The sequence below is a fragment of the Macaca fascicularis genome, chromosome 1 (assembly GCF_037993035.2).
Source record: "Macaca fascicularis isolate 582-1 chromosome 1, T2T-MFA8v1.1".
NCBI lineage: Eukaryota > Metazoa > Chordata > Mammalia > Primates > Cercopithecidae > Macaca > Macaca fascicularis.
In genome coordinates this window covers 108,387,736-108,410,189 of record NC_088375.1, presented here as the reverse complement: position 1 = coordinate 108,410,189, position 22,454 = coordinate 108,387,736, and the positions used below count along the sequence as shown (strand labels likewise).

The following is a 22,454-nucleotide window of genomic DNA, read 5'->3' as shown; positions in this document are numbered from 1 at the left end:
AGGTCCTCTCATGCCCAGGCCCTGTCTCACAGCTGGAGGCAGCACCCCAGGGCAGAATAAAAGGGCTCAGGGCCAGAGCATCTCATCCACTCACCTCCTGTGGTGCTGAAGAACCCTGTGCTGCCTGTAATCTTGGTAAGTGTGCCCTGGGAAAAGGAGCAGGGGCTTCCACAGAGGAATGCTCAGGCCAGGGAGGGAGGGGATGGATACTCAGACCAAGGCAGGAGTAGAGTCTAGTAGAGTCTAGTCAGGGCCTCAGGGGCCTGGAATTGTGATTGGCAAGGAATGGGGCAGGGGAAGAAAATTGGAAAGAGGAGGTAGAGGGGTGGGGTGGAGTGAGAGAGTTTAAGAAGAACTGGTAAGATCTGGAGGGCTGTATGACACAGATTTAGAGGAACCAAATTGTTTTCAGTTGCTCAGTGTGTTTCTGTGGTTTTAGAGAATAAACACATTGGCCACTAGATTACGCTGGAGTGGGTCGCATAGGGGGAATATAATTTTGGAAATACAGACATACTTATTTGTAGAAAAGATATGCTGAGGACATTGCTACTTAGAGGAAGAAAGGATCAGAGACACCTGTGGATCTTGTTAGATGCCAACAGGAAGATCTGTAGTGGAAAACTGAGTCCACACTGAAGTTTAGAAGGCATGTGACAGCGCCTGGGGACAGGCCTGGGGAGGCAGCAGGTGCTAAAGGGCAGAGCCCAGGATGGCAACCACGGGACCCAGGAACAAATGTGACATGCTAGTGAATAACTTTGGGCCAGTGAAGTTACCTCTTTTGGCTTCAGTTTCTTTATTTATATATTGAGTCTGTTGGAACAAATGGACTCCAACGTCCTTTGCGGTTATAGTTTTCTCTATTTCTGCAAACCGAAATACATCAGTTCTTCCAATAGAAATTCCTTTTGATTTTTCCTTAAAGAGATTTTTCACCTCTAAACTGGTCCCAACATTGAACATTTTTAGAATTCTTGGTGATGTGATAGAATGAATGTTGGCCTGGAGCCAATTTATTTCCTGGCCTTCTCTCCCACACTTAGGAGCTTTTAATGAGCAGAAACTTTATTTACATATTTGGAGATTATATATTGCAGGACAACATCTCAAATAAGGTTTGAAGTGAGAATCCATGAATGAAAGCACTTGGTAAACACTGAGAGTGATAAAAACATTAGAGGTAATTTTTCTATGTTTGATACAAGGCTTTCAAAATGAAGGGTCTAGAAATAATGCAGAAAGGACAAGAATAGACTGGGGTGGCCTCTGCCTCTGTCTAACTTGCTGTCTGACTCTCCTTCAGCTCCTGAACACCCACCACCGAGATGTCCTGCCAGCAGAGCCAGCAGCAGTGCCAGCCCCCTCCCAAGTGCCCTCCCAAGTGCCCCGCCCCTAAATGCCCCCCAAAGTGCCCCCCTAAGTGCCCTCCAGTCTCTTCCTGCTGCAGTGTCAGCTCCGGAGGCTGCTGTGGCCCCAGCTCTGGGGGCTGCTGTGGCTCCAGCTCTGGGGGCTGCTGCAGCTCTGGGGGTGGTGGCTGCTGTCTGAGCCACCACAGGCGCCGCAGGTCCCACTGCCACAGACCCCAGCGCTCCGACTGCTGCAGCCAGCCCTCAGCGGGCTCCAGCTGCTGCGGAGGGGGCAGTGGCCAGCACTCTGGAGGCTGCTGCTGAAGTGGACCTTGTGCCTAGAAGAGCAGATTTAGAGGCATGAGAGGTGCAACTTCATCTTCCTTGGGCCTGGCTGTGTTGCTGGGACATTTTAGTAAGGACTTCAAACTCTGTCCTGGAAGATTCCTCTGACCTAGAATGCAGAAATCTGCCCTCTCACAAAAATTCATCTTCCAGCCTCTGATTCCATCTGTGCACCTGGCCTGGAAACACCAAATAGAAGACCTTACCTCATTCCCCTGATTTCCTTGGCAATCTCCATTGTGCATGAAACAATAAAACAAATAATGTGCTCATCATCTTTTTCTAGACTGCGTTACTCTTGCCTGTAAATGTGCCGAGAGAGATAAGCATGCCTGATCTCAGCTCCATCATCCGGTTATCTGGGCCTTGAAGCAGCATAGCTTGCTTGACTCCTTCAACTCCTGGTCCTCGCCAGAGCTGATCCCCGCCGCTCAGTGCCTCAGCCAGGGTCAAGTCAGGAAAGAGAATTATGAGATTTACTTTAACAGACAGAAGTTTATATAAAGAATTGCTTACTTGGCATCAGAGAACTGACAAGACCAATAGAGGACAAAAGGAGTTCGTGGAGGCAGTAACTGCCATTGCCACCATGCTACCAATGGCAGGGAAAGGGAGTGTCTTGAAATTATCAAAACTTAGAAACTTGGAGCAGTTTCCCATGAATTGAAACTCAGGCCTCTAGGAAAGGGGCCCTTCTCAAGAGTGCCGGGGTCCCTGAGCTCAGAGGAGGGGCCCTACGTGTCTGGACTCAGGCTTCTGAGGAGGGGCACAAGCTGGTGCTGGTCCTAGGGTCTGTCTCCATGATAACCCAACAAGGTTGGTTTTGTGAGTGGGAGAAACTGCACACTGGAACCACTGTTGCTACTGGGATAAATTGCTCCTGCTGGGGTGAGAAGTAATATTGGGGTGACTTGGAGAATTCTAAGGGAATCTAAGGAAGCCTGGTCCTTGTAGCTGTCAGTCTCTAAGTTCTCTCTAGCTCCCCCTGCTGGCAGAGACTCCAGGAAACAGCCGGCAAAGAGAAATAGGGTTGGCAGTCCCAACCCTCCATCACAAGGCCAGATGTGGAAGGGAGGACCGAAGTGGAGCGATGATGACATAATAACCCTGGTTATTAAGGAAGACAGATATTATCCTACTCAGCTGTCACCCTCCTTCTTCCTGATACCCTCACTCTCCCCCCATCTATTCTCCCAAAGAATTTTACCATGCTCTTCCTTCAGCAACCATAGCAAAATGATTCCATGTAGCTTGTACTTTAAAAATGCAGACTGCTCTAGTACAAATAAACCCCTGAGCTCACTTCTGCAAATGAACTTCAAAGAGTTTCTGTTCTTGCCACTGCCTATACAAATGGAGTCATAAATTATAGACACACACACGCAAACACACACACACCCGAACACACACACACACACACACACACACACACACCAATGTTCATCCCAGGTGTCAAGAGCTTGGAAGCAATGTCCAACTCTGTGAAAGAAAGACACCCTGCCTCTGTGCTTCTAGAAGTCCTTCTGATTGTCCTGAGGTTTGGATCCTGGATGAATGTCAGTCAGCTTCCTCCATTTCCAGGAAGCTTCCCTCATATTTCCTCTACTTTCACACTATTTTAACACTACAGTCCTTCAATATTAGTATTCTCAGGCCATCCTCTCTCCTATCATGACTTCTTGTGTCCTTTCCTCCTGGAACCACCCAGATGTGCTTCCTCTTTCCCCATCTGGCATGGAGTCCCTGAAGAAAAGGCAGTTTGAATCCCTATGAATTGCAACCCCTGTATTACCAGGCCTCTCTGCATTGGGATCAGGGATACTCCATAGGCACAGTCAGCATATAGGCCTTGGGTAAGGACTTTCTGAGTTCAGGGGATATGGTTATTACACCATCCTTGGGGATTTCTGAGGAGAAGGGCTGGGCTTCTGTCCTTGTCCTGTGGCTCCCTAAGGCAGGGGAACCTGTGCTTTAACTTGAGAAGGCTTCCTCCAGGGAGGAGCAGACATCTCACAGTACTCCCACTAAAACTGACAACATTTTAATCTCTTTCCTCCTTTTTCCAAGCTCCAAGGACCAGAGCTATTTAGACAGGGACTCACAGATGCTTCAAGGTCAGGAGCTCCTTAAATTTAAAGACATCAGTTTTCTGCAGGGTCCCTGTAAGTCTTCCCTTCTTCTTTGGCTCTCTGATGAGTCCAGAAACCAGTATCAAGGAGTGGGGCTGGACTTCATTTCTTCTCTGCTTTCCACCTGTGGGGACTGCTAAAAGGTAAACTGAGGTATAATACAATCTTAAAGAGTTTATTTGAGCAAACAGCAATTCATGAACCCCAAAAGTGGTTTGAGGGCTCTGTCAAGAGAACACAAGGGGAAAGTTTTTATAAAGCAAACACAAAAGTAAAGTGAAGAAAATATTCGATTGGTTGTTGTTACACCATTTTCTTACTCAGTCTATTCTGCTGAAAGTCCCTAGTTGCATAATTATAAGGTAGCTCTGGTGGCTTCTGATTGGTTGGTTTGAAGTATCATTTTTCTTTAATACAGGCATTTACAAGAAATAACCTAAGTTACGTTTCCCTTATGTTTGGAGATCAAGCAAAGTTGAGGTCATTTATGAGGCCTAACTGGCTTTGTCTGTCCAGGGACTCTTCAGGTCTGGTGTCCATTTTAATTTACTTTAACAAGACCCTCCTGTTCATGCGTACAAATGCTCCACAATTCCCACTCAGTTTGAGACCAGGATGGTGACACAGTCCAAGCAGCATGAGAAGATCCAGAAAGCCCTCTCTGAGCACTTCCTCCCACTTTAGATACTCAGACCAGTGGCCGAGGAGTGCCACCATCCTGGGCTGCTAGAGAAAAGACAACCTTCTCAGCCACCTTGCTGACTCCCATCTGCTCATTCCCTGAAGAACATCTCTTACTCTCTATCGTTCTGTGTTCTGATGAATGGGTAATATTATAAGAAGCATCAGTGACTGAGCAATTTCAATACACCAGGCACTGTGTGCTCACAGTATACTATTTAATCTTTGAAATTTCTATGAAGCAGGTCTATTTTTAGCCTCAGTTTAAAAGTCAGAAATTCAGGCACAGAGAATTAGATGCAAGTATTTATTCAAGATATTTGCCACAGTTATCTATGCCAGCACCATCTCCCTCCTCTGCTCAGCGAATGCATGACAGATAGCCAGAGAGTGGACTCCTAGGGTGGTATCTGTTGGGCTGTGTTGTGGACCTTTCCCAGAAAGACAGACACTGTTCAGGATCCTAAGGAGATGGCCCCATCACAGTCCTTTGAGAATTCCCCTTTCCCTCCCTAGCTTCACAGAAACTCAGGAAAACTCCTCATCTCCACGGGTCTCAGAGTGATGAAAGGGGCTGTTTTGAAGACCTTATGATTTTTTGCACAATAAAACACACAAGTGCAAAGAAAATATCTTCATCTTGAACACATATGATGGGAGGAAATGGAGTACCATAAATAGCCAGGAGACACTTTTGTGTGAAAAGAATTTAAAATATGTTAGCATATAGATCAATGGAGAAAGGATGGCTTATTTAGTAAGTTGAACTGGAGAAAAAAAGAAATTATATTCTTTAACAAAACAAGTTTCAGGAGGATTAAGGAGCTAATTTTTAAAATTGAATCACAAAGTAGAACTCACAGTGGAAAAATGTTTTTATGCACAAAAGAAACGTAACAAATGTTAGTGACAAATTTTGATAGATCTAATACCATCAAAATAGAATTTTCAGTACATCCAAAATCATATGAAAGAAACAAACTAGAAAGCCATAACACTGTAAATAAAATATTCAATAAATGTTTACTAAGAGCATACAATATTCTAGGAGTTTATTTAGATAGTTGAGACATACTAGTGAGCAAACAGAAAAAAGATTCCCGCACACATAGATTTGATTTTATTGAAAGATTTTCAATGAGTACTATTTCCGAATTTTCATATAATAAAATATAATACATTTTTTGTTAGGCACTCAATTTTTGCCAATTTGATATAAATAAATAAATTGAATAGACACCCTACATCAGAAAAAGACAAAATGTTTCACTTTTTTTTTAATAATTAAAAGGGCATGCATACAATTTATATATATACATTTTAAAGTTAGAATTTTAAATTAAATTTCAAATTAAATTATTGAAATAAAAGTTAAAATTTAAAAGTTCTTATTTAAAGTTTTAGTTAAAATATCTGTAATTGTTATGAGAAATTGATATTTAAAAAGTATAAATACTTGTTTAATAAATAATTCCTTACATATCACCCGACAAAGAGGTAAACAGTTGTATACATTTGATGCCTATCTTCTCCCTGCCCTCCAGAGGAATAGCCTGAGTTTGGAGTTCAGTATTCCTATGTATTTCTTTAAATTTCTATTACATTATACATTTCCTTAAAATATGCAGTCTAGTTTGCATATTTTCAACTCAAACATTATACACTTGATGAAATCTTATGCAAACTTGCTTTCCTATCACAGAATCATTTGTGAGATATTCCTATTAATTGGCTTAGCTGTGTGCATTTCGTACTGCTATGCAACATTTCACCTTACAACCACACTACTACATATTTAAGCAATCTCTTTTTAAGGAATATTTATGTTGTTTCTAATTATCTTGCAAATCTAAAAGATTCCACTATTTAAAATTCTCTGTCATCCATGCCTAGGCACGTCTCTCTAGGATATGTGCTGAGGGATCACACAATTGAATTGTGGATAGGCTCATCTTTAACTTTACAATATGCTGTCACATTGATCTCCAGCTCACACTCCCTCCATCAGTGTGAGAATGCCTGTGGCTTCACATACTGGCAACACTGTGTGATATTAGATGTTTATATAATTGTCCAGTGATGAGTGTGAAACAGTTTCTCATTGTTGTCATGTGATCCTTTTTCCTAAGTATGTAGTTCATTAAAAATATACATATTATTATAAAACATGCATTTTTCTGTTTAAAGTCGCATCTTTAAATTTTTTATCTTCCATTATTTTCAGAGATATAAGAATATTGGTCTTGTATTCTGAAATCTTACAGAACTCCTATTATTTCTAATTTGCTACTGTGAACATTCTTATGCATATATTCTTTCCTTCATTCCCTTATTTCCTTAGGTGAAATTCTAGATGTTCAAACATTGTAAAAGAGTATGTTCATTTTACTTTTTAATTCATTTACACACCATCAAGTGTGTGTTAAATGATCATCACATTGTAATGAAGAATATGGCAATTTATTTTCACACTAATAAAGCATGAGTGCTCGATTCCACAAATGCTCCCCAACACTGAGTTTTTATTAGGTAATCTTTGCCAGTCTGATATGAATAAACTGGATAGACAACCTACATCAGAAAAACCCAAAATATTTCCTTTTGTTATTTGTCATTTTTTGATTATTAGTCACATGGAATTTTTTTTTTTTTTTTTTTTTTTTTTTTTTTTTTTTTTTGCGACAGAGTCTCTCTCTGTCGCCCAGGCTGGAGTGCAGTGGCCTGATCATGGCTTACTGCAACCTCTGCCTCCTGGGTTCAAGCGATTCTCCTGCCTCAGCCTCCCAAATAGCTGGAATTATAGGTGCTGCCACCACGCTTGGCTAATTTTTTGTATTTTCGGTGGAGACGGATTTCACCATGTTGGCCAGGCTGGTCTTGAACTCCACCCTCTATGGCCTTCCAAAGTGCTGGGATTACAGGCATGAACCACCATGCCCGGCAACATTGAACATATTTTTAACATGTTTTTCCCATTTGTGTTTCTTTTCTAGTATGTGTGTTGCCTGTTCATGGCCTTTGATTGTTCTTTGTATTGGCATACTTGCATTTTTCCAATTAAATTGTAAGGACTGTTTTTCTATATTCTTAGCAAATGTATTGCAATTTCCTCCAACCGATTACTTTTCTTTCTGTCTTATTTGTGATGTTATTTGCTATGTAGATTTCTAAGTTTTAAAAATGCACTTGTTTTTCTTTTATATTTCCTTTTCCCTTTTTCACTCAAAATAATTTTTTATCAACAAATTAGAAAACATAAATGTCTTCATCTAAGTGTGCATTAAAAGGAATTTACAAAACAAAATAAAGGTTTTGGGGGGAAAAAAGGGGGAACAAATCAAAAACTGCTAATGTACAAGATCCTTCTCTGGAAAGGGCTGTAGGGTCCAGGGAACAGAGTGAAGTCCATACAGTTGGAATTACTTCCTGTGGATCTCAGCCATGTGTCCTGTCATCTCCTGAGATTACAAGAGGCAGATACCTTTCATGAAAAGATAACCCCAGAAAGCCAATCACTTATCAGGAAATGTTTCTTCCATTGAGATGATATCCAGCCAGTTTAAATCTAATAGCCAAGGCTTAGCAATGAGTCCTCATGATACTACAACCACGCTGCTGATTTATCACCAAACCCAAGTCAGAGTAATTGTTGTTGGGCGCTGCCCTTCCTGGAGACAGAGGCATGGCTCAGTGGCATGTCAGCCCCACCATACCAGGAATCAGTGAGCTGGACATATGAGTAGTACTTCCTGAGTAAGCCAAGGAATCAATACCCTGACCTCTCCTTCAATAACAAAGCCCTTTGGGACAACCTAAGTACAGACATCATCCTTGAATAATACAGAGGCATCTGAGGGATATGACAAGCACTTATCGTTGTGCATGTCTTAGGGCCAATCCCACATGGGATGATCTCCAGTCAGATGGAAAAGCTATTTGCAAGCTCTCAGGTGCTATGAAATGCTGATGAAATGATTACATGCATATCCTTGCTCTAAGTGCTGATAAAAGATACAAACATCACATCCAGCCAAAATATTCAATCTCATTTCAGAGATATGTCACATAAAGCAAAACACATTAAGGCAAGGAGTAGTTTGTTCAAAGTAGAGTTAACTGGCCAAGTCAGCTGAAGAGGATTTCTTCTCTAAAAAAGCAAAGCAGTCAGCCGGGCATAGTGGCTCACGCTTGTAATTCTAGCACTTTGGGAGGCTGAGGCAGGAGGACCACTTGAGTCCAGGAGTTCAAGAACACCTTGGCCAACATAATGAGACTCCAACTTTACAAAACAATTAAAAATTACCTGGGCCATGATGGTGTGTGCCTGCAGTCCTAGCAAAAGTTTGAAGCTGTAGTGACCCCTGATTTGTACCATGGCACTCCAGTCTGCGTGACAGAGCAGTACCTTGTCTCAAAAGGAAAAAAACAATAAAAAGCAAAGCAAAGCAAATAAAAACTTGTAGAAACAGAATAAGGTCACATCACACAGGTCCTTGAACGCGAAGGGTAAGAGTTTTGGCTTTATCATGAATCAGCAAAAGCCTTTGAGAAGACTTGTTCAATGGTAGCATGACTATTTACATTTTCATCCAAACTGGCACACATTCAAGATGAAAAAGAAGGTTTGTGATAATATATGTTGAGACAAAAGGCATAATCCCAAACTGTTGCTGGCAAACTGGGATGTTTAGTCACTCTATTAAGGTCACAGGCAATTATTTCTAGAACAGTTCTAATGAAGAAGAGCTAGAGAGAGAAACCAAGAAGGCGAGAGGCAGAGAAACAGCTAAGAAAATACGCACACACAGAGTCATTATAAAATATATGATGTGTGTATGTTTGTATAAACACACACATTTAGTGTATATATTATTTGGATATCCTAATACATATGACAAACGTATTTATATTTTGCAACTACTTGTGAACTAGCTTCACTCTTCTGCTTATGACCTAGATATCACTAATGTATTATATTGTTCCAGGCTCTGGAGAATTTTAGATGCTCCCCCAGTGTTTCTACCACTGACAGGAAAGAGAGGGCTTTTCCTCATATGTTTGTTCTGGCTGTAGTGCGCCTTCTTCTAATTCATGAATTAGTTTTATGTTGGAAAAGCTCACCATATTGTTGTATACAGACTTGAACCAGATAGGAACTCCTGCGCTTTCCCTTCATCTACTGAGAGTAGAGGGAAAGAAAACACTTTTCAAGCAGAGACAATACGGGGAAACCTAGGAGGAGGGAGCTGCTGAGGTGAAAAGCTCCTAGAGGCTCTCCTACCATGTGGTGGACAGTGTCCTGCACCTAAGTCCTGGCTTTCCCCCCAGTCCCCCTTTCCCCTTCCATCTCCCCATGTGTGCCTTTCCCTCCTTCCTGACATAGGGTCCTTGGAAACTCCGGGATTTTTCACTCCATGTGGAACGATACAGAGTTCTGGAGTTCTCCTACTCCACACAAATGCCTTCCCTATTCACACTCACAGTCATTCCTACTTCATAGTCAAATACATCAATATACTTAGCAGAGCAAAGGAAGCGGTCTTAAACATTAAAAAAGGAAACAATCAAAAAACCGAACAATCCCAAATCCCAGATTTACACCCCAACCCCTCCATCTTGGAAAGCAGCTATGACTTCAAAATGATACCTATTCCTTTATTGATGCATATGTAGGCATCACATTTTTTAAGGGTCTGTCATCTCATGGACCTTCTACCAGACTCTTTCCTTATATTATTTTACTGGCTGGCACAATACCCTTAGAGATATCTGTATCACTATCTGTACTTTTAAACTGAGGAACAAACAAGAACAACAAACTAAAAAGGAGTCAAGTAAAGTAATTTTCACAAGTACAGACAGACATTAGATGGCAGAACCAGGACAGTTTTCTAGCCTGTCTGACTGCAAGCTCTTAAATATAATGGAATGTATCAGGTCAGCATTTCTTTTCTTTTCTTTTCTTTTTTTTTTACAAGCTGTAAGAGAATAAATATTTTAGGCTTTGGGAACCATAGCATCTCTATCCCAGTTACTCAGCTCTCCATTGTAGTGTGAAAAGAACCACAGACACAATCAGTAAAATAAAGAATGTGGCTCATTATCTGAGTCAGAGAAATAAAACTTTATGGAGCGTGAAATTTGAATTTAATATAATTTTTATATGTTGTAAAACATTTTCCTTTTTTGCTTTCTTTTCTCGACAATTTAAACACATAAAAACTTCGCAGGCTATCCAAATCAGGAAGCAGGCAGATTTGGGCTGCAGACAGAAGTTAGCTGACCCCTGGTAGCCTGGGAGGATTACCTAGACTTAAGTGGGAATATGTGAAAGAATCTCTAAATTACAGTCCGAACTCAGCTGCCAAGAGCCAATGAGTTCCACGAGCAACAAGAAGGAACAAAGGAATTGGGAGCCAATGTGCAAAAACTAGAACTAAAAAGCAGTCAAGGCTGGGATTTACCAGGAAGAATGGGGCAGAAAGTCATGTATAAATTGTCCTCACCCTTTTTTTTTTTAAGCAGCCCTACTCCTATTCAGCAGCAGCTGCCCTCAACATGGGGAGGGAGACAGGTGAGGAGCTGCCAGTCACCACCCATCACAGGACCCACGTGGGTATCAGGAGGCGAGTCCTCTCATGCCCAGGCCCTGTCTCACCACAGGAGGCAGAAACTCAGGCTGGGATAAAAGGGCTCAGGGCCAGAGCACCCCATTCACTCACATCCTGAGGTGCTGAAGGACCCTGTGCTGCCTGTGACTTTGGTATGTGTCCTCTGGGAACAGGAGCAGGGGCTTCCACAGAGGGATGCTCAGATCAGGGTAGGAGGGGTGGTGGGCAGGGCCTCCGCGGCTGGAGGCCATGTTGTTAGAGGTGGGGAGTTTTCTTGAGAAGACTGATGGAATAGGGGACAGGGAGGAGACTGGTAATAACTGGGACAGAAAGAAGAACGGGCTGGCTGTGCCTTTGGGCTCCGAAAACACTGCTCTAGGGTGGAGCAGGCCCCTCAGGATGGGAAACCTTGAAGCGCAGAGACCTGGGGCACTCTGATAGGCCACAGGAAGGGAGCCCACCTCTGAAAATACAACCTTGTCCCTGTCTGCAGGGAAGAGCTGGAGCCATGGACAGGGGACCAGAGGCTCCTTTGGGCTTATGGAACTGACATTTTTATGGGTCTGGGATTCGTTCACAAACTTCTCAGGTTGATTAGGACACACCAAGCCTGAGACCCACCATGCCAGCCCATCAGCTTTAGCAAGTGGTGAGCTGAGGAAGTCTGAGCTCCAGCCTGAGATCAAGAGGCCAGGATTCAAATTCCAGGGCTGCAGGAATTTATGGGTTTGTCTGTCTCTGCTTCAGCAAAGTGAGTTTACTGAGCCAGGAATATCCAAGATCTTTCGTAGTATGGATCTTACAGAGTAAAACTACCTTGCAAGTTACAAAAGGTAGTGACTATTTTTTGTCTTTAAGAAATAATTTTCCCAAATGACCTATAAATCATTTAAGTTCAGGATGTGAAGACATATTTGGAATAATTTATTCATTCACTTACAACACTTTAGACTGTCAAATGCATTTTGTAATATTGTTTGGTCTTAATTTACTATTTTGTGTAACGGATAACATACAAGGGTATCCAGAGCTTGCAAAGAGATGATGAGAGAATTTGGGGAAAGTATTGGAAGTGAAACTACTGGACATGATGTTTCTATAAGTATAAGTCATGCTAAGACTGTCAGAGGGGCAGGGGTGACCTCTGCCTAGGTCTGATTTTCTGTCTGACTCTCCCTCAGCTCCTAAGTACCTACTGCCGAGATGTCCTGCCAGCAGAGCCAGCAGCAGTGCCAGCCCCCTCCCAAGTGCACCCCCAAGTGCACTCCCAAGTGCCCCGCCCCTAAGTGTCCCCCAAAGTGCCCCCCTAAGTGCCCTCCAGTCTCTTCCTGCTGCAGTGTCAGCTCTGGGGGCTGCTGTGGCTCCAGCTCTGGGGGCTGCTGTGGCTCCAGCTCTGGGGGCTGCTGCAGCTCTGGGGGAGGTGGCTGCTGCCTGAGCCACCACAGGCGCCGCAGGTCCCACTGCCACAGACCCCAGAGCTCTGACTGCTGCAGCCAGCCCTCAGGGGGATCCAGCTGTTGTGGAGCGGGCAGCGGCCAGCATTCTGGAGGCTGTTGCTGAAGTGGACCTTGACTTCCTCTTCCTTCCGATTCTGCCTGAATAGCTGAGAGGTTCCAGCAAAAGCTTGAAGTCTTGCCTGGAGAATCCCTCTGGCCTGGTGTCAGGAAACCCCAAATCTTTCTCCTTAATGGCGTTCAGAGACTTTCTTCTGCATATCCATGGCTTCCCTGGGAACGCAAAGCACACACCCAGTTCCTCCACAGTTCACACTGCTGTATCCTGCTGCCTAAACTGAAGAAATAAAGTCCAGAATCTGCTCCCCAACTTGTTACCAGCCTGCTTGATTTTCCTGTTTGTGTCATCCTTGTTCTGCTCCCCTGTGTCTGCTGGTGGCTGCTGAGGCCTTGGTGGACAGAGGATGGGGAAAGGGTTCAGGAGGAAAAAGCTTGCATTTTTGTGTGTTTTGTGTTTTTTCTTCTTTCTGTGTTTTCCTTTTAAAAGAAGGGACCGAAGTAGTTTCAAGAAGCATTGTTCTTTCAACTTCTGGTTCCTTTCGTGTATGTAACTGTGTCCCTCAGGCATGACCAGGAGGCCAACTTCATCCTCCTTCTCACTGTCACCTCTTCACTCTTGTGTTCCTCGGTCCCCACTCCTTCCACTAACAATCTCCCCGGACTCCTCCTCCGTATTGTATGTGCATGCATTCACACACACATATGTACATGCACATAGGTGAAATGAATTTGCATTGTAAAAAAATTAAATCACATTTAGTGCTGTATAATTTGCATGCAATAAAATTCAATAAATTTAAATGCAAATTTAAATGAGTTTTGTCAGCTATTTATAGCTGTATAACCACAATTGCAATAAAATACCAAAAATGTAGTTAATTTATTGAGAAGATTTTCAAAATAACACAAAATCTAGAATACATAAGTGAAAATGTGGTACAGTTAACCACATTAAAATTAAAGTCTAAGTATCAGATAGTACCACTAAAGGCATGGAAGGATAAAAAATTAACTTGGGAAAATTATAACATATGTGATAGGGGATGACTCATATTGGTAAGAAACATAGAGTTCATGAAAATTGAGTAAACAAATGTTCCTATAAAAGTTTTGGCAGAATTCATACTTAATTCTCAAATAATTAATGAAGAAAATCAATAACTTCTGAAATTACATTTTAAAAGCAATTTAATCTCATTAATAAAGAAAAAGCATAGCTCATCTTTTAGGGATGAGAACTCATCTATTGGTTCATAAGTTTTTTGTGAGCTTTTTAGCTCACAAAACATTGCTGTTGAAGCTGTGTGGAAATGATCACTTACTCTTTGTAATTTAGAATGCTAACTGGCATAACAATTCATGCAAAAGATTTGGTGACTAATTTATTCATTTAACAATACTTATCGGATTTCTAGTATTAGGCAAATGAGACACAATATAATAATAAAAAATAGATATTTAAGAGTGTTCACTGCTGAGGTGACATCAAATGATGACATAAGATGGTAAATAAGGAATCTCCAGGCTCTAGCTCACTTCAGAGACATTGGACAATGATGTACAGACCAAAACATCTTTCTGAAAACTTTAAAAACAAGGTAAGAAGCTTCAGCAACCAAGCAAATCTTTAATAAGAAAGTAACCATACTCAAATGGTAGGAAATTTTGTGGTGCTTTTGCTCACCCCTACCTTTTCCCATCTTATGCATAATGTGGTGTGGTCAGAGGAGGCTGCACAATTTCTCAGCCTTTCTTACAGATGGAAGGAAAAGAGTGGAACTTGCATGCAAGATTGTAGGTTGTGTGAGGACTGTGTGAGGAACTGATTTGTGTCTTACCTGACTTTAGCGCACCAATGAGTCAATGGCATAGTCTGGATATTCGGCTGAAGGCTGCTGAAAGCAGAGGCTGCACTGTGGCATGAAACAGCTGCAAGGGGACTGCAGACTTGCAAGTGCCTAAAGATAAGAGATTAGCAGCAGAGGAACAAAACTGGCAAAGGCTCCAAGAAGAAGCAAGAGTAAGACTCTGAAAAATTTAGACATTTAAAAGCAGTCAGGGAACTGAAACAAAAGTGTCTGTGCACACACACAAACACAAACACAAGCACAAACACATGCTCAGGGACGGTGCATCCCCAGGACAGGTTTGAGAGGACTCTGAGCCTTCACACTACACTGAAGGTTTTCCACTGCACAGAGCCAGCTCCCAAAGATGGAGAGACATGGTTGTTTTTGCAAACATCTAATTTTCAACAACAACAACAAAAACACAAGGCGTGCAAAGAGACAGAGAATTGACCTATTTACAGAAACGAAATATATCTCTAGAAACTGACTTTAAAGAAACACAAGCCAATGAATTCTTTGAAGAAGCTTTAAAACAACTGTCTTAAATGCTCAAAGAATTAAAGGAGAACACACAGAGAGTACCAATAAAATTAAGAAAATTATGTATTAACAAATAAAAATATCAACAGATAGAAATTATTTTTACAAAGACTCACACAGAAATTCTGGGGCTGAAGAATACAATAACTTCATAGAAAAATGATTCAGAGAAGTTCAACAGCAGAGTCAAAGAGGCAGAGCCAAGAATCAGTAAATGGAAGACAAGTTATTTGAAATTACTGAATTTGAGGAGGAAAATGAAAAGAAAATAAAGTGAAAAGAACCTAAGAGACTTATTAGACAAATTAGACTTTAACTCAAAGACTGTTACGAAAGACAAATAAGGACATTGCATAATGATAAAAGAAATAATTTAACAAGAATATAGAATCATTATAAACACATATGTGCCTCAAATCAGAACTCTGACATATATGAAGCAAATACTGACAGAATTAAATGGAGAAATGGAGAGGTCTTCAATAATAGTAAGAGACTTCATATTCCACTTTCAGTAACAGAGAACAACCATGCAGAATATCAATAAGTATACAGAGGACGTGGAATACACTATACATCAATTGGACCAAAAAGACATATGCAGAACACTCCACCTGAGATCAGCAGAGTACACATTTATCTCAAATACACATGCAACATTCTCCAGGATGGGCCACATACGGAAGCCCACAAAACAAATCTTAATAAATGTTAAAATACTGAAACTATACAAAGTATTTTTTTCCAACTACAATGGAATAAGACTAGAATTCAGCAGCAAAAGGAAAACTGGAAAATCCACAAATATGTGGAAATTAAACAACACACTCTTATACAACCAATGGGTCAGAGTAAAAATTACAAAGGAAATTATAACACATCTTGAGAAAATGAAAATGAAAACGCAGCATACCAAAATTTATGAGATGAAGAGAAAGCAGTGCTAAGAGAGGAATTTATACCTATAAACTCTTACATTAAAAAAGAAAAAAACCTCAAATCAGCAACCTAGTTTTACACCTTAAGACTTAAGAAACAAACAAACAAACAAAAACAAAAAACAAAAAAACAAAAAACAGTTTGCATCAAAGCTGGTAGAAGGAATGAGGAAATAAAAAAAAGATATAATAAATGAAACAAAAAATAGAAAAATCAATAGTGAAAGTCAACAAAACCAAAAGTTTGTTCTTTGAGAAGAAGACCACCAAAATTGATAAACCTTTCACTAGCTTGATGAAGAAAAAAGAGAAGAATCGAAGAGCTAAAATCAAAAATGAGAGGTAAGGCATTACAACTAACTCATAGAAATAAAAAGTTATAGGAGAATACCATGAACAATTGTATGCTAAATTGGATAACCTAGATGAAATGGATAGACCCCTAGAAACAAATCTGAACAGATCTATAACTAGCAAAGAGATTGAATCCGTAATCAAAACTCTGCCAACAGAATAAAGTACAGGACCAGACAGCTTCACTCATTAATTCTACCAAACATTTGAAGAGAAATCAACACGATTCTTAGTCAATGCTTCCAAAAAATTGAAGAAAAGAGGACACTTATGAATTCATTCTCTGAGGCCAGCATTATTCTGATGCCAAAGCCAGAAAACTACATAACAATGTCTTTGGTGATATTGAGGGATGATAAAAATCCTCGACAGCACATTAAAAGGATTATACACTATGACTAATTGTGAATTATTCCTCAAATAACAAAACCGATCTTGAAGAAGAAAAATATAGTTAGAGTCACACACTCCTGACTTTAAAACTTATCACAGACAGACATAGTGGTGCATATCTATAGTCTCAGCCACTCAGGAGGCAGAGGATAGAGGATCTCTTGAGCCCAGGAGTTCTAGACAAGTCTGCGCAACATAGTGAGACCTTGTCTCTAAAAAAAAATAAAAATAAATTAATACAATTAATTACAACAAAGTAACCATAATGAAAATAGTGTTTTATTGGCATAAAGGTAGACATATAGGTCAATGAAATAGAAGAGTAGCAGAGAAACTTAAAATAAATAAATCCTCACATATATGGTCAACTTATTCTTTTTTTGTCCAGAAACAGGATCTTGCTATGTTGCCCAGGCAGGACTCAAACTCCTGGACTCAAGCAATCCTCCTGTCTCAGCCTCCTGAGTAGCTGGAACTGTAGGCACAAACTATCATGCCCAGCTGATCAAAATGATTCTTGACAAGGGTGCCAATACCACTCAATGGAGAAAGGACAATCTTTTCAACAGGTGGTGTTGGGAAATTTAGATATGCACATGCAAAAGCATGAAGTTGGACCCTCAGCTTACACCATACACAAAAATTAACTCAATAAGGATCAAAGACATAAACATGGAGTTAAAACTACAGGCTGGGTGTGGTGGCTCACACCTGTAATCCCAGCACTTTGGGAGGTCAAGGCAGGAGGATCACAAGGTCAAGAGACAGAGACCAGGCTGGTCAACATGGTGAAACTCATCTCTACTAAAAATACAAAAATTAGCTGGGCATGGTGGCACACATCTATAGTCCCAGCTACTTGGGAGGCTAAGGCAGGAGAATCGCTTGAACCTGGGAGGTGGAGGTCGCAGTGAGCCGAGATCATGCCACTCCATTCCAGACTGCTGCCTGACAGAGTGGGACTCCATCTCAAAAAAAAAAAAAAATTCCTAGAAGGAAACATAGGAGGAAATCTTCATGACATTGGATTTGACAATGATTTCTTGGCTATGATCCCAAAAGCACAGGCAACAAATGTAAAAATAGATAAATTAGACTGCATAAACATTAGAAATGTATGTGCATCAGTGAACAAAATCAATACCATGAAAAGGAAATCTTTGTTATGGGATCAAATATTAGCAAATCATGTATCTGGTAATGGGTTGCTATCCAAAATATGTAAAGAACCCCCACAATTAAACAAGTAAACAAAAAAACCTTATTAAAAATGGGAAAAAAAAGACTTGAATAGGCACTTATCCAAAAGAAATTTACAAATGGCCAAAGGATACATGAAAATATACTCAACACCATTCATAATTAGATTAAATTATTTAAAGAAAAATCCACCATGAGATACCACTTCAAACCCAAGAGAATGGCTACTATAAAAAATAAAGCAAAACCAAACAGAAAATGACAAGTGTTGGTGAGGATGTGGAGGAATTAGAATGCTTGTGCACTGTTGGTGAGCATGTAAAATGGTATAATTACTATGAAAACGAGCATGGTGATTCCTCAAAAAGTTAATAGAATTAACATACGATCCAGCAATTCCACTTCTGGGTATATGCAATCCAAAAGGATTGAAAGTAGAGTCTTGACAGGTTACTTGTACACCCGTGTTCATAGCTTTATTATTCACAATAGCTAAAAGGTGGAAGCAAAGCAAGCATTCACCGCTGGATGATTATAGAAACAAAAGGAGGCATATACATACAATGTGATATTACATGGCCTTAAAAAGCTAAGAAATTTATGCACATGCTACAATATGAATGAATCCTAAAGATATGCTAAATCAAAAAGTCACAAAAAGACAAACACTGTACGATTCCACTTATGTGAGATACAAGGAGTAGTCTTTTTCATAGAAACAGAAAGTAAAATGGTGATTGCCAGGGGCTGGGGAGAGGGAGTAAGAGAGAACTGTTGTTTAATGGGTGTAGAGTTTCAGTGTTGCAAGAAGACAAAAATTCTAGAGATCGGTTATACAACTATGTGATTCTATTTAACATTACTAAACTGTACACTAAAAAAATGATTAAGGCAGTAAATTTTGGATTATGTATTTTACCAAATCTTTTAAGAAAAGTGTTCACTGCAAGAATTTAGGAGAGTTCAGCACAGTTGCAGTATATCAATATATTAACAATTATAACAATAACCACTATAAAAATATTTTAAAAGATACTATTTAAATAGAACAGAATTTTCTTCCAGACTTTAATAGCATTTTTTCATCACTGTAATTGTTTAAAGGGTTGTAGATATGGAAAGAACAAAACAAAGACTACTAACTTAACTTGTTACTGGTTATAGAACACACACAAAAAAATTATTCCATTTGAATTATTTCTGGTTAGATCTCAATAGTATTCACTCACTTCCTGTAAGTTGGTGAATTTTTGACTACCTAAAAGAGAAAAAACCTTGACAAATAGGAAATTTCAGAAAGTCAATACTTTGCTGGACAAGATATCTTATTTGACCTAATAGCAAAGCCATGATATCTCACAGCCAAGATTCAAGTTCCAATCTTCCTAATACAACTATGTTGCTGACTCATCACCTACATCCAAGTTAGGTCAGTTGAGAGCTTGGGTGTTGCCCTGCATAAAGACGGAGGCATGGACCAGATGGCATCCCAGGCCCATCATCCTAGATACCAGATGTTGAACTTCTGAGTAGACCTGCCATTGTGACAACCTGGGAATCAATGTCCTGACCACTCCCCCATTACTAAGCCCTTTGGAACAATCTGAGCAGGAGAACAAACATCATACCCAGGAGAGATGGTGGCAGACCTCTCAGGGTGATGTGGCCCACACACCTCAATAAGCGTGTCTCAGAGTGTGTCTCCTATGAGAGTGACCTGAGTCATAAGGAATAGCTATTTATAAACTGTAAATCAATGCTAATACCAATGAGAGGATTTAAAAGTCATTAAATATCCATTGTGCGCATAGCCTTGTGTTGAAAAATGTAGGTAAAGAAATATGAAACACCCAGGGCAGGCCATCAAAGAATTTACTATTATGTCATTAGAGTGATACGCCACAGGAAGGGGAAAAAATTGGGATTGAGCCACACTGTCCTGGAAGGACAGAGGCCATGGCATGCACTGCAGGGAGAAGCATAATCAAAGTACAGAATATAATCCAGTTCAGTTTCAGAACATTTCTGAAGGTAGACAACAAAGGCTTAAACTAAAGACACAGTCTTATTTCACTGCAGGAATTTGGACATTTGCCCTTATACAGTGTGTAATCATGAACAAGACTTTACTAATGACTTAGCGTTAATTATGCACAGGGATGGGAGAGTGTTTTCTTGGATGTCATAAAAGAACAGAATCAAAGACACACTACAAGTGTTTGGAGATACTACGTTGTCAGAGGAGTCTAGGCAGCTGTAATAGTTGACGCTCTGAGAAAGGGGGTACCCACACACACACCTCTCTCTCAATATGTAAGCTCTGTGTATGTGTTTATAAATACACATGTATCTCCACCAGGTTTTGGTTAGGGTCACCATGTCCATTGTGACCTAGACATCATTCCCAAGTTCTGGGCATATCCAGAGTCTGTCAGGGGCTGGGAGGAAGAGGACTTGTCCCTCATATGATTTAATCTGGCTTTTCTTGGTCTTCCTCTGAAGAAATAGTTTAATTTGTGGATAACCTTGCAGTCATGGCTGTCTTAGTGACTAGTGTGTCCTAGAATGAACAGGAGCCCATTTCATTAATATCCTAAAAATGTAAAAATTCAAAACATTCCATTCATATAAATCCTGTGGACATGTAGAAAGCTAGTGATTCTAGTGGAGAGAGAGGACAGGGGCTTCCAAAGTAGCAGCATAAACACATTCACATTAAATATTAAGGACTCTTGTTCTTAAAAGGCCCCCATCCCCTTATGTTCCAGGACGGGGTCCCACCAGCCATTTGACCCCACATGAAGCATAGGCTTATAATGTCTCACAACCATGTCTCTTTTCTTTCTCTTTCTCATCTGTGACCATCATCCGGTGCTCCCAGTGTGAACCCAGAAAAGTCCAGATTCTCACACTAATACTAAGAGCAGAGCTGGGGCTTCTTGTTTCTCTAATGAGCTGCTTCCTGCGTCACATCTCAGTGCTGGCACATCAAGGACCCCACCAGAAGAAAAGGGCTATTTAAAAGCAAACAGATCACCAACAGCCAGACTCACTCTCATTAGAAAAGAGCTGCCCTTTGTTTGTTAAAGATCAGCATATTCACTCTGTATTCAGCAAGGTATGAATGTTTCACTTATTCAGAGCCTACAACATTTCAGTCTCTCTGACAGGCACCTTTTCTCTTTTTTGTGTTAATTTATTGACTTTCACAACTAACTAATTCTTCTGTAACTAATTCTTTTCCATCTTCCAGCTTTATGGTTTAAAAAACCGTACAGGCTAAATACTTTCAACAGTTCCACCTCGCAGGGCCTCGTCCTGGGCCGGGTTCTACTTCAAGGGTTTTACTTGTATAGATGTCTACATTGCACCCACAGCACACAGGTTGGTGGTGCACAGGGACAGAAGTAAACATGCATGGAAACCTCAGGGATTAGTACTTCAACTTCAACCCAGGCTACATGGAGCATCAGGTACTTCGGAAGAGACAGAAATGAGATAGGTCCTAAGTTCTAAGACTGAGAACTGAGAGGCTCTCAGGGAAGCAGCCTTCAAGTAAATGAGGTGGGTGATGGTAGCAGTTATCCTGGAACCCCATTTCAAGTAGGCACTTTCCTATCTGGGAGTGGCTGCTTTGAGCCTGGGGAGAGAGGTAGGTGAGGAGCTGTCAGTCACCACCCATCACAAGACCCACGTGGGTGTCAGAAGGAAGGTCTTCTCATGCCCAGGCCCTGTCTCACAGCTGGGGCAGAGCCCAGGCCAGGATAAAAGGGCTCGGGGCCAGACCACCCATCCACTCACCTCCTGAGGTGCTGAAGAACCCTGTGCTGCCTGTGACTCCGGTAAGAACAGGAGCAAGGATGCTTAGAACAGAGCAGGAGGGAAGGAAGGGCGGGGCCTCAGGGGCTAGGGTCATGTTGTCAGAGGTGGAGGGTTTAGAAAAGACTGAAGGGGCGGGGGCAAAAAGGGGTCTGGCACTAACTGGGAGCAGAAAGGAGAAGAGGAAAAGAGCTGGCTGGCTGGCTGTGCCATGTGCCTTTGAACTCCAGAGGAAACAAACTGCTCTGGGATGAGGTGGGTGGTCCAGAATGGGAACCTTGAAGCAGAGAGACCTGCTCCACTCTGGCAGCCCACGGGAGGGAAGCCCACTTCTGAAGATACAACCCTGTCTCTGCCTGCAAGGGAAGAACTAGAGCTGTGGACATGGGACTAAAGGCTCTTTGGGGTTTGTGAACCCCACATTTTCATGGGTCTGAGATTTGTTCACAAACTTCCCAGCTTGGTTAGCACTCACCAAGCCTGAGACCCACTGTGTCAGCCCATCAGCCTGAGCAGATGGTGAGTGAGGAAGTCTGAGCTCCAACATGAGATCAGGGGGTCAGGGTTCAAGTACTAGGTCTGCAGCAATTGCTGAGTTTATCTCTCTCTATCGAAGTGAGTTTACTGACTAGTAGTCTCCAAGATCCTGTGCAATGCTGACCTTCCCAAGTAAAATTGTCTTGCAAGTTATGACCAGAGAGAATGACTGCCTCTTCTCCTTTAAAAATAAA

At 41.2% G+C, this 22,454-nt stretch overlaps 2 protein-coding genes across 2 annotated transcripts; both read left to right on the top strand.

Moving 5' to 3' along the window:
• Positions 1 to 84: 84 nt before the first annotated feature.
• LOC102133455 (late cornified envelope protein 1C-like) lies at positions 85 to 1,969 on the top strand. Its single transcript, XM_005541818.4, has 2 exons — positions 85 to 135; positions 1,307 to 1,969. The coding sequence occupies exon 2, from the start codon at positions 1,329 to 1,331 to the stop codon at positions 1,671 to 1,673; it is 345 nt and encodes a 114-aa protein (XP_005541875.2). The 5' UTR covers positions 85 to 135; positions 1,307 to 1,328; the 3' UTR covers positions 1,674 to 1,969.
• A 9,247-nt stretch (positions 1,970 to 11,216) lies between these two features.
• On the top strand, positions 11,217 to 13,442 carry LOC102133077 (late cornified envelope protein 1C). The gene is made up of 2 exons (XM_005541817.3): positions 11,217 to 11,267; positions 12,297 to 13,442. Exon 2 carries the CDS (start codon positions 12,319 to 12,321, stop codon positions 12,673 to 12,675), a length of 357 nt encoding a protein of 118 aa, XP_005541874.3. The 5' UTR covers positions 11,217 to 11,267; positions 12,297 to 12,318; the 3' UTR covers positions 12,676 to 13,442.
• Positions 13,443 to 22,454: the final 9,012 nt, after the last annotated feature.